The sequence below is a fragment of the Ursus arctos genome, unplaced genomic scaffold (assembly GCF_023065955.2).
Source record: "Ursus arctos isolate Adak ecotype North America unplaced genomic scaffold, UrsArc2.0 scaffold_20, whole genome shotgun sequence".
Classification (NCBI taxonomy): Eukaryota; Metazoa; Chordata; class Mammalia; order Carnivora; family Ursidae; genus Ursus; species Ursus arctos.
Window position 1 is genome coordinate 32,516,476 of NW_026622875.1, and position 14,053 is coordinate 32,530,528.

The 14,053-nt window shown below is 44.4% G+C and overlaps 1 protein-coding gene across 1 annotated transcript in view; it reads right to left on the reverse strand.

Moving 5' to 3' along the window:
* Positions 1–14,053, reverse strand: part of RFTN1 (raftlin, lipid raft linker 1) — a 190,853-nt gene that overhangs the window by 81,865 nt on the left and 94,935 nt on the right. Inside the window, exon 4 of the mRNA XM_026496954.4 lies at positions 4,855–4,963. Coding sequence (XP_026352739.2) covers positions 4,855–4,963 — 109 coding nt within the window. The remainder of the gene's footprint in view (positions 1–4,854; positions 4,964–14,053) is intronic.

Consider the following 14,053-nt stretch of genomic DNA (forward strand, 5'->3'; position numbering starts at 1 on the left):
GGGGGGGTCTGTATTCTGCCTCAACCAGTTCCTGCATCTTTGTAGTAAACCCCGTTGGAGTAAACCCCACCTGAGCTGGTTTGAGTAGGGCTCTGTTTTATGTCATCAAAAGAACCCTGCCCAGAACAGGCTTCCTCTTCCCTTTGTTCATTCCAAACTCCAGCCAAACAGAACTTGACTCTCAGCCTGGAGCTTTCATTCCATGCTCCTATCCTTACCAAAAACAGTACTGTCCACCTCACCCCCTCAACCATCTCTCACTTTTCAGGACCCTCACTCTATACCACACCTCTCCAAAACCTTCCCCACTTGGCCGCAGAACCTCCCTGCTCCCCCGGAGTCCCAGTGCCACCTGCTGCTGTCTCTCCTGTAGAAACACCTGCCCAGGGCTGCATTCTTGAACAGTCCCGGCCCCTGGGCAAAGCCCTCACCCTCTCGGAACTCTTTCTTCCTGTCTAGAAGGGAGACATCACTGCTGGTGGGACCTCTTGACCAAAATTACTGTGAAGCACAAACCAGAAAATGTGTGTAATGACTGCAATCTTCAAAGGGCTTTCCAAACATTCGAGCACTTTCCCAAGAAGCTCCAAAGCACATAAAGGAATTTGAAGATGAACATGTAAGCCCTTTATGTGACATCATTCTGTCTCTTTACAATCCCCTGGGAACTCCGAAGAACAGGAAATTCCAAGGGGCCCCCCAAATCCACCAGCAACAAAAGACAGGCTCTGGAAGTACCTGGTGGCCAAACCTTTGTCTCATAGGAGCAAAGGCGGCAACTCTGCTCTCCAACAGCCTCCACACTCTTTGTCCCTGGAGCGTTCGGTTCGAGGCCTTGGAACACACAGTCTCTCCAAATCTGCCCATAAATCTGCCTTTTAAATGTTCCGTGGTCCATAATAAATAATTTACATAAAGGACTGGTTGGATGGAGCACAGCAGGAAACAAGAGGGGAAAAACAAAAAGCAGTAGCCCAGATTTAATTTGAGCAGCTAAAGTGCTCGGAGAAATCATCAGACCACACTGAAAGGAACAGAGTCATCGTGCTATAATTCCCTTCGCCCTCTGCGGAAAATCATGATGGAGAGGGCCTGTAAATTACAGCACCTTCGGCTCATTTTACATGACACAGATACAGATGATTTTATTTTTCCTAATTGTGGGAAATAATGAAATCTCCTTTCCCTCCTGCCATCCATGTTCTCTATCCAAAAGTTCAGCTAATTTAAAACATTCGGTGGAAAAATAATACTGGGCCATTGTTCTTAAGAAAAAAAAAATCTAATCACTTTGAATTTAATTCTAATATGCAGAGAATATGAGCTTATCCTGTGTGATGGTACAATGACAAAATGAGTTAATTACCATCTCGTCCTAAGATGGATCTGCTTGTCATAGGAACGGGAGCCATTCTTTCACACAAAATAATGACCCAGATAAAAAGTAATGACTGTAAGCTGGAGCTGCCGGGGGCACAGCTTCATCTTGGCCTAAGTGAATGGCAATTAACAAGTGTCACCACTCTCTCTCTACAAATAGGGACCAGGCTCGTCATTAAATATTTACGGAAAAGACACAAATGGTTTTTAGTATATTTCTTCCCAGGAAGCTCCCAGGGTCTTCTACCTGTGTGATGACAGAAAAATTTATATGTGTGTAAAATTCTGCCATCAGCTAGAATAGCTGTTGATCCTACAGGGGGCATTCGGTTCCCTCCGCTCTTTTGGTCACAGAAGTGGTGTCTTCTCCAGAAATCGTGTCCAACAACAGTAAAGAAGAGCAGAGGGAAGGAGGTCCAGACCCATCCTTTTGTCCCTCTTCTCCTGGTTGTCACAGCCACTGGCTGAGAAACTAAAGCCACACCCTGCACCAATGGCCGGAAACACTGGATGCTTCCAGGCCCTGCCCTCGGCCACACTGGACAGTGAGGGACAAATGGCAAGACGATCTCAACACCCCCTGAGTCGTTGGCAGGAAACTTTACCGGCACCTGCTGACTGTGACTATGAACCACCTCTCTATTGAGAGGAACGGTGGTGAGAGATGCTGGGATACACATAAGGAGACAAACTCTGGGTTAGGAATCTCCTAGTGTGCAAGGTGTCTAGTCTGTCGGGACCCAATGCTTGTTTGAAAACCAGCATTATTGCAGGGGCAGCTGGCACCATGGGCTTTTTAAAGTATATAATTTTTGAAGTGTTAAAAACATAATTCCTATACAAGCATAGAATGAGCTAATTATTAAATGAACTATCAGATACTGATGTGCACACATGAGTGTACACACACACACACAGATGTCTACCTGCACTACAGACACTACACACACCAGTATCTGAGTGCCCACTAATCAGGCTGCTTTCTCCTTAAGACCTGGTATGCGCACAGTGTTAACGGGCCAGTCATGCAATGATCTGGTTTGGTTAAGACAAAAGTACCATATCATATGCGTTTTTGTTTGTTTTTTAAAGATTTATTCATTGGGGCACCTGGGTGGCACAGCGGTTAGGCGTCTGCCTTCAGCTCAGGGCGTGATCTCGGCGTTATGGGATCGAGCCCCACATCAGGCTCCTCCGCTATGAGCCTGCTTCTTCCTCTCCCACTCCCCCTGCTTGTGCTCCCTCTCTCGCTGGCTGTCTCTATCTCTGTTGAATAAATAAATAAAATCTTTAAAAAGAAATAAAGATTTATTCATTTATTTATGAGACAGAGAGCGACACAGAGAGAGAGAGAGAATACACATGTGTAGGGGGAGGGGGAGGGGTCGAGAATCTCAAGCAGGCTCCCTGCTGAGTGCAGAGCCCGACACAGGGCCCAACCCTACAATCCATGAGATCATGATCTGAGCCAAAATCAAGAGTCAGCTGCTCAACTGACTGAGCCATCCAGGCACCCCCCAAATCATATGTTTTTAAAAGAGCATATGTGACAGTATGGACAGAGCCTCATGCATTCATCTTACCCACCTACCCCTCAAATATTCCAAGCATCCGAGTCTTGATTACAAGCCTATTTCTTTTTTTTTTTTTTTTTTAAAGATTTTATTTATTTATGTGACAGAGAGACAGCCAGCGAGAGAGGGAACACAGCAGGGGGAGTGGGAGAGGAAGAAGCAGGCTCACAGCAGAGGAGCCTGATGTGGGACTCGATCCCGGTACGCCAGGATCACGCCCTGAGCTGAAAGCAGACGCTTTAACGACTGCGCCACCCAGGCGCCCACAAGCCTATTTCTAAAACGACTTTTTCCAGGACTCAGATCGTGGGGTAAGCTCCACCCCTAACATATCACTACCCAAGTTTATTAGAACATTTTATCTGCATCAATCCAGAAAAGAGGGCCCCATTTATATAGACATCTACATGACTTATACAAATACTTATTTGTCAGGCTTATGCATGTGTGAACAAAAAATGCCTTTTCCCCATTTCTTAAGTAATGATCTGAATTCCACTAGAGCAGAAAGAGTCTCCATCGCCCTAGTAAAATGATCAGAAATGTTGACCTACAAGGTCATCTGACTCCCAGGTTCCAGGTCTTAGCACCTCCCACCCCCATACACGAGGGGTTATTCCTAGGGCGGTTTTGAGCCTGAACAACAATCAACATTGAAGGGAGGAAGACAAGAAGGGAACAACAACAAAAGAGTCACTGGGTGTTTATAGAGACAATCTAATTATTTCACTCTTCTGCAAAAATCCTCTGCATTTACAGCGGAGTTCTGGCCTCCCCTCACCCCTTGCACTCCCTTTCTCTCCCAAAGCTTCTCTGATCTTTTTTCTCCCCTCCCTTGCTCCTGCACCAGGCCCTCACACGTGCTGCTCCCTCTGTTTGGAAGGCTCCCCAACCTTCTCTGTGCAGCCCCATCACTAGGTTACTCCTCCTCATCCTTTCTCTCTTGGTGCGAGGGACCTCGCTGATAGCCAGACCACGCGGTGTCTGCTGGCCCCTCCGCCCTGCTGCCCCCTGCTGGTAATGCTCATCACACTCCTCCAGGGTCTGCCTTCCAGGTGTGAGGACCTGATGGCAGGGACCTCAGCCGTTTCCTTCTCTGTGTCCAAGCGCCAGCAGGCAAGGACTATTTCTGGCCCAAAGTTGATGGCCAACACTGTTTATTAATGAATTCACTAATGGACAGATTGAATCTCAAACAAACCATCATCACCTCCACAGGATAGGGAACTGTCAATTATCGTGGAAGACCGGGTGAGAGAGAACAAGGTAAGCATTAAGGAATGAACTTAGCCCCAGTTTGGGCAAGGACATTCCGTCTGCAGTATATGTCATACTGAAACTCAAGTGAACCCTGCAATGAGGCAGGAAACCTCACAGAGCATGAAGAGAAGTTCAAAACCAGACACATTTCTGGGCAGAGAATGATTCTCCTGCAACTAGGCCATTTTCTCTGGTATAACTGCATGCCAGTGGCCACAGGACTCTGCGGTGTTCTCACACTAGAAAGAAAGGTGGCTCATGGTAATGAAGACCCACAGGACAAGTGGAAGGTGGGATCTGGGCTAGGCGGGGGGTCACACCACCTCGAAGGTTTGAAGGGAGTCCGAGCAGTGGGCCCACAGGCCTGTCAGCTATTAATCCCACTCCAGCCTTAAAAGACAAGGTCCAAGGTCCTGCCTGACTCTGGACTCAGGCAGAACTCTTGTTCTGAGTCATCTTCAGCCTGAGCAATGTGTGTACGGGGTGGGGGTTGCACCCCTGCGGGTCTGCTCAAAGACCCAGGTCCAAGGAGGCACTGGCTCCTGTCCCAGCGTGTGGAGTGTGGCCGAAGCGCCCTAAGCCAGCCCCCGCCAGTTCACACTGCAGACCTGGTCAATTGTCTCCTGACCACAGGACTCACCTTCTTAATGAACTCTGGGATGAGTTTTTGGCCTGTCAGGTGGTCTAAGGAGGAACAGCAATCTAATTCCAAGATGTAGCGTTCGTTGTGAAGATCACTTTTCTGAGATCTGAAGAGAGGAAGAAACACACAAAGATTAAGATTTTGCGCTATATGTATATGAATTGTTGGGTATTTAATGAAACCCCAAATTCTTTCCTAAAAGTAAATGTCAAAAAAGCACTGCTGAAAAATAATTTATAGTAAAACTCAAATTATATATTAAATTATACACATCATGGAAAGACCTCCAAGACATAGTATCAAGGAAAACACACCATTCTAGAAATTTAGGACAATATAGCTTATGCATTAAACAACACACACACATATTCTCATGGAGTTTATCTCTCATGGGTTTATATCTGCCAAGGCCTAAACAAAGAGGCACACCAAACCACTAACAGCATTTACCTCTGGAGGATGGAGAGGGTCTGCATGGAAACTAGATCTAGGGGTGGTAGTGATAACTGAAAGTGACTTAAGCTATATCCCTAATTTTTTTTCACTTTTTCTAAAAAGAATATATTCTTTTTTTTTTTAAAGATTTTTTTAAAAATTTTATTTGACAGAAGACAGCCAGCGAGAGAGGGAACACAAGCAGGGGGAGTGGGAGAGGAAGAAGCAGGCTCCTAGTGGAGGAGCCTGATGTGGGGCTCAATCCCAGAACGCTGGGATCACGCCCTGAGCCGAAGACAGACACTTAACGACTGCGCCACCCAAGCACCCCTAAAAAGAATATATTCTAATAGTATTTAGAAAATTATAAAAGTCTTTTAAAAGGGTCAACCCTTACAGAAGGCAATCTGGTAAAATCTATCAAATTAAAGACTCACTAAAGAAAGAAAAGAAGGCAACTAAAGTTCTGGGGAAAGAGTGGGTATAAAGGTTGTTTGTGGCAAGTAACTGCAGGGTCCTGGTCGGCGCAGAGGTGGCCAGCGTGGCCTGGCCGTCCCCCCACACGGGTGGCGTGGCCACTTCCCTCTTTCGCACCACGTAGATGTGTATATGATGCGACACTATGTGCATTCAGGAGAGCCAGCAGCAAGTGATCACCAGAAGGAACTCCCACCACTTCATGCCATTCCTTTGAGAGGCTCCTCTATGACCCGTACGTGGGCCTAAGGAACTCCTGAAAGCCATATGATTATCAGAAATGGAAGGTGATTCCTGGGACCACCAAGCCAGGCATAAGGCAAGAGGAGATGGATTGCCTCTAAGGGTCAGCAAAGCATGTACACTCTCCCTGGGTAGCCAGTCATGGGGATCAGGACTGAGGGACCAGGGCCCTGGGCTCTGTCTAGGGTTTTCAGCATAAGCACAGCCCCTCCCCACTGGCCAAGGGCTCTCTCAGCCCAATTAATGAGGAGCTCGACCAAAGAGGGGCCCATGCCAGCTCCTATAAGAGCAGGTGTGGCCAGAAAATTCTTAAAGTGGGCACTTTCACACCAAACTCCTAATACACACATATCCTACCAAATAAGTGGTTGTGAATATGAATATTTCCTTTACTTTAAAAATGAATTTCTAAGATTCTTATATATCATTAAAAACAATTTACGCTACCATTAACCATCTGGGTATGATTTACATGAAATTCAAAAGTGAAAAAATTTTAAAGAGAATTTGGCTTTTCCCAGGTGCCCAATTGTGATTGGATAAGCAAACATCAATAGCATATCTTGATTTTATTTTTCCTTCTAACACATCCTTTCAGGAGTAGGGATTGAGGCAAATACTTTTGAAATGTAAAAGAATAAATGGATTACAAACTGGTCAAACTTGAATAAACCAACTCCAAAAGAAGAAATCAGTTCTGTGCCCCAGCCTTTTTGCATTAAAACTTTGTCAGAGGGGCGCCTGGGTGGCACAGCGGTTAAGCGTCTGCCTTCAGCTCAGGGCGTGATCCCGGCGTTATGGGATCGAGCCCCACATCAGGCTCCTCTGCTATGAGCCTGCTTCTTCCTCTCCCACTCCCCCTGCTTGTGTTCCCTCTCTAGCTGGCTGTCTCTATCTCTATCGAATAAATAAATAAAATCTTTAAAAAAAAAAAAACTTTGTCAGAGACTAGACGGCGTGTTCTCGTTTTTTCCCCACATTCTCAACCTCTACCACACCCCAAACAAAAGACATATTAAGAGGAACTAAAGCAGAAGATTTCAGACTTTTCAAAGAGAAGACTTGGTCATGACATACTGTCATGGGTATTTGTGGGGTCTCAACGAAGACAGGCATGGGAGGAAAGCATTCTAAGATGTGAAATCCCAGCTGCTCTGTCACATGAAGACAAATGTCAGACCGTGCAAGGTTATTTATAAACACCCACTGAGATTTTAAATGAGTAGGTTGAAAAACAGTAATCATTTTCAATAAGTCGACACCATATCCACTCAGTAAAACAATCATAAAATGAATGGAGTTTGTCTTTAAGCAACTTACAACCCAGGTTCATAAGGAATAATCTTTAGTACAGGATCTACCTGTACTAAAGGTAGTTACCTTTAGTAACTACCATCTTTGGTTCTAGAACAAGAAGTGCTATAGGAAGGAAGGCAGCTCTGGTTCATTTCATCAAATAATTTGCTGTCACATCTGAACTGAAAGGAGCACAAAATACCTACAAAAATGGGTATTATTACAAATTTTCTAGATGAAACTTGAAAAATCACATCTTCACCTATAGTTTTGGCAAAGAAAATCCAACGGTGACTGAGGGAATAGATGAGCAACTAATAGATGAGCAACTAATAGGCAGGGGGACCTGTCTTTAGGAATTGTCTTCACAATTTAACCACAATAAATATGGTTGCTGTGGTGAACACACCCTAAGGTGACCACTTTCTCCCAATCTTCTCTACCTGCTGGTGTTCATGCTGTCGTAAAACCCTCCCCTTGAGTGAGGGTAGGACCTGAACTTTGCTTCCAACCATAAGAATATGGCAAAGAGGATAGGGTGTCACTCCTGTGATTACGCTATGCTGTAAGGCTCCATTTTAGCAGACTGGAGCTATATACTCCTCTTTCTGGCTTTGAAGAAGTAAGCTGCCATGTTTTGAAAGGGCCATGTGGCAAGGAACTGTGGGCAGTCCCTGGCCAACAGTTGGCAAGAAACAGGGATTTCAATTCTGTGACTGCAAAGAGATGAATTCTGCAGAGAACCTAAGGGAGCAGTGGAAACAGATCTTTCCCCAGTTGAGCCTCTGTTGAGACCACAGCCCAAGCCAACGCCTATAGTGCAGCCTGATGAGACCTGATGCAAAGAACCCAGATAAACTACAGAAACTCTGGGATAATAAATGCATGCTGTTTTGAGCCACTAAATTTGTGGCAATTTATTACAGAATACAGAAAAATTATACAGTTGCTGACTAGGAAGACATGATAGCTTCATGCTTTCCCACTGGTAACCAAGTCCAGGCCCAGGCCCACAAGATCCATTCAGAATACCTGAGAGCAGCCTGAGAGGAGTCACTGACAGGTGATGAGTGTTCCATGTCTCTGAGGGCAAGGACCACCCTGGGAGAGAGAAGCGGCTCCAGAGGTCAGGGTGTGGCCCTCCAAGGGATCACATCAGGAGGAAATAGCTACTCTATAGTCAATCAAGTTCCTAAGGAAGAAGCATTAACATGAAACTCTCAGCTGAGGAGGGATTTGCCACCCTCCTATGAGGGAGGGGAAACACCACTTATGTTTCCCCGAAGGCCATGTCCTTGCGTTATTGTGGAAAGGGAAATGAGAAACCACCAAACTTCCCCTGGACTGAAGTTGTGATGGCTTCCACTTCTGGAAAGGACAGAGAGATCAGGGTTTAAACAGTAAGAAAAAGGAGGAACATAGAATGCATTTCTGGAGATGTAGGATTAACGACTTAAAGCCTCCCTCATCTGGAAATTAACACCAAATACTCTGAGATTAAATGTGAGCACTCCGAGAAGAGCACTGCTAACGATGAAATATGCTTCACCACCTCCCTCCATGACCTATTCCATAATGTCCCCCAGATTTATCGGTTACAGGCTACAGGTGCTAAAGCAAACTAGAGGTGGGTCAGAGAGAACTAGAGGTCAATGACACACCTCTAGTTCACTCTGGACAATTTAAACCACCTCTAGGTGACTTTGGACGATTTATTTAAACTTTCTGTGTCTCAGTTTCTTTCATTGTTAATTGGGAATATTATGAGTAGCTGTTACTTAGTATCACTGTAAGGACTAAATAAGACAAAAGCATGTAAAGTTCTTAGCACAGGGCATGGCAGGAGGTCTGGGCTCAGCAAACATTAGCCACTGCTGACTAGTGACTATCATCTATAATTGCATTCTTTACTTTCCACACACTCTTCACAGTTCATAATTATTCATTCGATGAATACTGACCACAACTACTACTATGCGCCAGGCACTATTCTTTAGCATATATCAATAGACAGAGAGACAAAAATCTCTGCCCTCATGGAGCTTACAATCTAGTGGAGGGGGACAGGCAAAAAACAATAAATATATATGAGCATATAATAGTATGTTTGGCGGGGATAAGTATAGAAGAAAAAAGAAACAGAGTAAGGTGAAGAGAATCAGGAGTGTGTGAGGGAGGTTGCAGTTTTGTTGTTCTTGTTTTTAAAGATTTATTTATTTGTTTTAGAGAGAGAGGGAGAGAGCACGCAGGAGCAGGGGGAGAGGCAGTGGGAGAGGGAAAGAGAATCCTCAAACAGACTCCCTGCTGAGCATGGAGCCTAATGCAGAGCTTGATGCAGGGCTCAATCCCAGGACCCTGAGATTATGACCTGAGCCAAAATCAAGATTCAGCTGCCCAAAAACTGAGACACCCAGGTGCCCCTAGAAGCTGCAGTTTTAATGAGGGTGGTTTGGGTGGCCTCACTGAGAAGGTGACATTTAGAATAAAGATTAGGGGCGCCTGGGTAGCGCAGTCGTTAAAGCATCTGCCTTCGGCTCAGGGCGTGATCCCGGCGTACCGGGATCGAGTCCCACATCGGGTTCCTCCGCTATGAACCTGCTTCTTCCTTTCCCACTTCCCTGCTGTGTTCCCTCTCTCACTGACTGTCTCTCTGTCACATAAATAAATAAAATCTTAAAAAAAAAAAAAAGATCAATGGGAAGTGAGGGAGTTGGCCATGCTGATATCCAGGATGAAAGCATCCAGGCAAAGGGAACAGCCAGTGCAAAGGCCCTGAGGCAAGATAATACAAAGAGGCCCTGTGGGTGGAGCTCGGTGAATAAGGGCATAGGAGGAAGAGAAGACAAGGCCAGAGAGTCAATGGGGAGCAAGGTAAAGTAGACTTTACAGGCCATAGCAAAAATAGTAGTTTTTACACAGAAAGACAGGGGAAGCCCTTGGAGAGTGTTGAATAGAGAGGTAACATGATCTGGGTTATTTTACAAGGCTCCCTCTGGCTGTAGGAGGCAGCTAAGGGACTAACTCAGTGGTCCAGCAGGGAGATGATGGTGGCTTAACGTAGGTTTTTAGCAGTGTAGCAGCAGTCACAAAGGCTGGATTCTGGATATATTTTCAAGGTGGAACCTTTAAGACTTTCTCGTGGGGTGTAGAAGGAAGAAAGCCGATGAGGATGGCTGAGAATTTTAGTTCCAGCAACTGGGAGACTGGATGAAGTTGCCACAACTATGATGGGGAAGCTTGTGGGCAGCATAGTTTTGGGGGAAGGTCAATAATTCAGTTAGATATGCTGAATTTGACTTACTCAGCAGACATCTAAGTAGAGATGTCTGGTAGACAATTTAATACATATTCCCATCTGGATTTCAGGAGAGGGGCTGGAGATATAAATTTGAGTCATCAGCTTTCCGATGGTATTTAAAGCACAAGACTGGATGAGATTTCAATTAATGTAGAGAGAGAATAGTCAAAGACTGACCCTTGGGACCCTCCACCATGAAGACGTTGGGAGAAAAGAGAAGAAAGCCCAAAGGAGAAGAAAGAGAAACCATAGAGGAAGGAAGAAAACCAAGAGAACATGCTGTCTGTCCTGAAAGTAAAACATAGGAAGCATGTCAAGGGGCAAGGTATGAGCCACCCTGTCAACTTCTTCAATTAACAGACTCATAATCTTCTCTTCAATTTACCAGTAGCCTTAAAATCCCCAAAGAGAAAGTGGATTTAGTCCATCCTATGGAAACAAGTACAAAGAAATCTGTTTATATTATGATTAAAATGGGTTGATTACCAAATAATCCACTGATTTGGGTCCCGAACAGCTTGGTTCCTTGAAAAAATAAAAACACCTTCATGCTGCTAGGTCATTTCTCAAAAACCACCTGGGGGAAAATTAACTGAAAAAAACTCTAACCCATTCTCACATCTTGAGGCCCCCACTTGTACACAGCATTGGACAGTTGAGGGGGGTTTATTTCCACTCCAATGGGATTTTCTGAAAGGAAGAGGAATAAAAAGGATATTACTGAGCAGAGATGTGATGTGCTGAAAGCCAAGAATACATAAGACAAAACAAATTCAAATTCTTAGTGTCACAACACAGTGGTAACAAGGCACATAAATATGGCATCCTGACTGTTTCAGATGCTGGAGAAGCAGCTAAGACTTCACAGCCCAGTTAAATTTTAAAAAGCCATCACAACATGACAAATAAATGTAGTGTGGTACCCTGGACTGGGTCCCATAACTAAAAGAGGACATTAATAGAAAAACTGATGCAATCCAAATAAAATCCACAATTTAGTTAAAAGCAATGTACCAGTCAGTGTCAATTTCTTAGTTTTGACAAAGGTACCATGGTAATGTAAGGCTTGGGGAAACTCAATGAAAGACATAAGGGAATTCTCTGTACTTTCTTTGTAACTTTTATATTAAATCTAATATTATTCCAAAATAAAATTTATTTTTAGAAAAGAAAGAAAGGCATTCTATATTTTTGGGTATATGTATTTCCTGTTTTGACTCTGTAATATTTATTCTCTCAGGTAGTGTCTCTAGACTAAACTACCCCTACACCCCTGCCTGACTATACTTCTCCTATCAGAGACCCCTCAAATCACATCAGGGAAATATCTAAAATAACTGGATCTGGAGGACAAAAGGAAAAGGGCCTTTGATGTGTCCCAACTTCAGGCACTGGAACAATCCAACAAGAAGCCTTGGGCTCTGTGAATCAGATAGGGTTTCTCCCACAGGGCAGGCATCCTCAGCCCTGGCTGCATTCACCTTTGGAAGCACTTGGGGAGCACTCCTAGATTCTGATTGACGGGTTTTAGGTATGTCTGGGCAAAGAGGCTTTGGAAACTCCCAGGTGATTCTAATGTGTGGTTGGAGTGAAGAACCACAGCCCAGGCAGGGTGTGTTGTATCTGCTGCTGTCCTGGAGATTTTCCCTGGCCAGGAACTGAACATGCCCATGGAAAGAGAAAACACAGAAAGAATGACTTGTAGAGACCAATAATGTAGACTCTTATACCCTCAGAAGAAAACAAACCTTCAAAAGAAAAAAAAAAAAAAAGACCAGAGATTAAGGAAATATAAGAAGGAGGACCTTTCTCTATGCCTCTTTTGGTGAGAAAAACTCAAAAGTATATTCAACTTCTTGCTCCTCTCAGTTCTTTTTACTTTTTTGTTGTGATTAAAAAGTATGTAAAAGAACATTTACCATTTTAACCATTTTTAAGTATACATTCAATGCCATTAAGCACATTCACAAGGCCGGAAAACCATCACCACTATCCATTTCCAGAACTTTGTCATCATCCCAAACAGCTCTCACTTATTTGACACCTTACAAATGGGATGTGGGCCAAAACTGAACAGAAAAATTTTAAATACACACTGGTAGGGGCGCCTGGGTGCCTCATTCGGTTGAGCATCTGACTCTGGATCTCAGCTCAGGTCTTGATCTCACTGTTGTGATTTCAAGCCCTGCTTTGGGCTCGGAGCTGGGTGTGGAGCCTATTAAAAATAATGCTTGTACAACGAACACATAAAAGCAGATTTAGACACTGAGCATTTGTGCACAAACCTCTCCTAATTGTAGGGCAGGAGAGCAAATACCCCCTATGGTGAAGTACCTCAGATATCAGCACAACTGGCCACAGATGTCGGAGTTGTTTAAGGCCATAAGAAAAGACCACCTATTCTGTGTTGCGCTGACCTCATTACTCACACACAAACATCAACTGTCATAAAAACTGTGCAAATCGGAGCTGCGCTCATTACAACAATCACATCTGCCCAAGGGCTGTGCCGTCACTCCCCAGGCAGCCAGAGGGTCAGATGGTCACAACAGGGATGCAAACTCAAAGACCCACAGGCACTGAGTGGAAGAGGATTTTTTTTTTTTACCAAAAATACATAATCTAGACACTCTGTTCTCATATAAGAGATATAAGAATGGTCTTCATGTCCACAGAGAAATAGGCTCTCTCTGCATTTTGTTCGAACACAGAATCCTATCAGACACCCTCTCACAATGCCATTTCTGAGAGCAGTGTGGTTGGAGAAAACCTGTCTCCGCCATGAGAAAAGTCACAGTGCAGGAGTGACGTTAAATGGTAGGCGCCATGTCACTATGGTGTTGGGGAGACAGTGGGAAGAGTGGAAATAATGGTAACCTTGGCAGTTTACATCCCAACCATGGCTAGGGATTCCAGGCCAGGGTTGCCAAAACTTGTAGTTTTTTAAAAGTCATTAAATTGTGTCTTTATGTCAGCCATAACTGTCAAATTGTGGCTCCGGATAATGTTTTCTATTACATTGGCCAACATCTTGGGATTGAATTTGACCTCCCGGCCACCAGTCTCTGGCCTCTCAGTAATGCACACAAAGCTCCCATGTGAGTCACAGAAGGCTGGATGCCAGGGAAGAGATAAGAGCGAGCAGATTATCTAACTGTATCATAATCAGAAAAACCAACCCATAAACTCAGTCGAGATAACTCATTCCTTATAATGACTAAGCAGATGCTTCCCCTCGGTGCTTCCAGCTAACCTATGATCATGGCCAGTGCATTTACACAGCCCTTGCCAGCTCCTCACTGGCTGGGACATGACCCTTTGCTAAGCCATCGAAAGAACATGTCTGCAAGCAAAGACTGGACTGTCTATGAGTACTTTAAATATTCAAAATTAACACAGGCAAAAGAGTTAATCCTCAGATTATACTGACTAAATACCCAGTAGTGA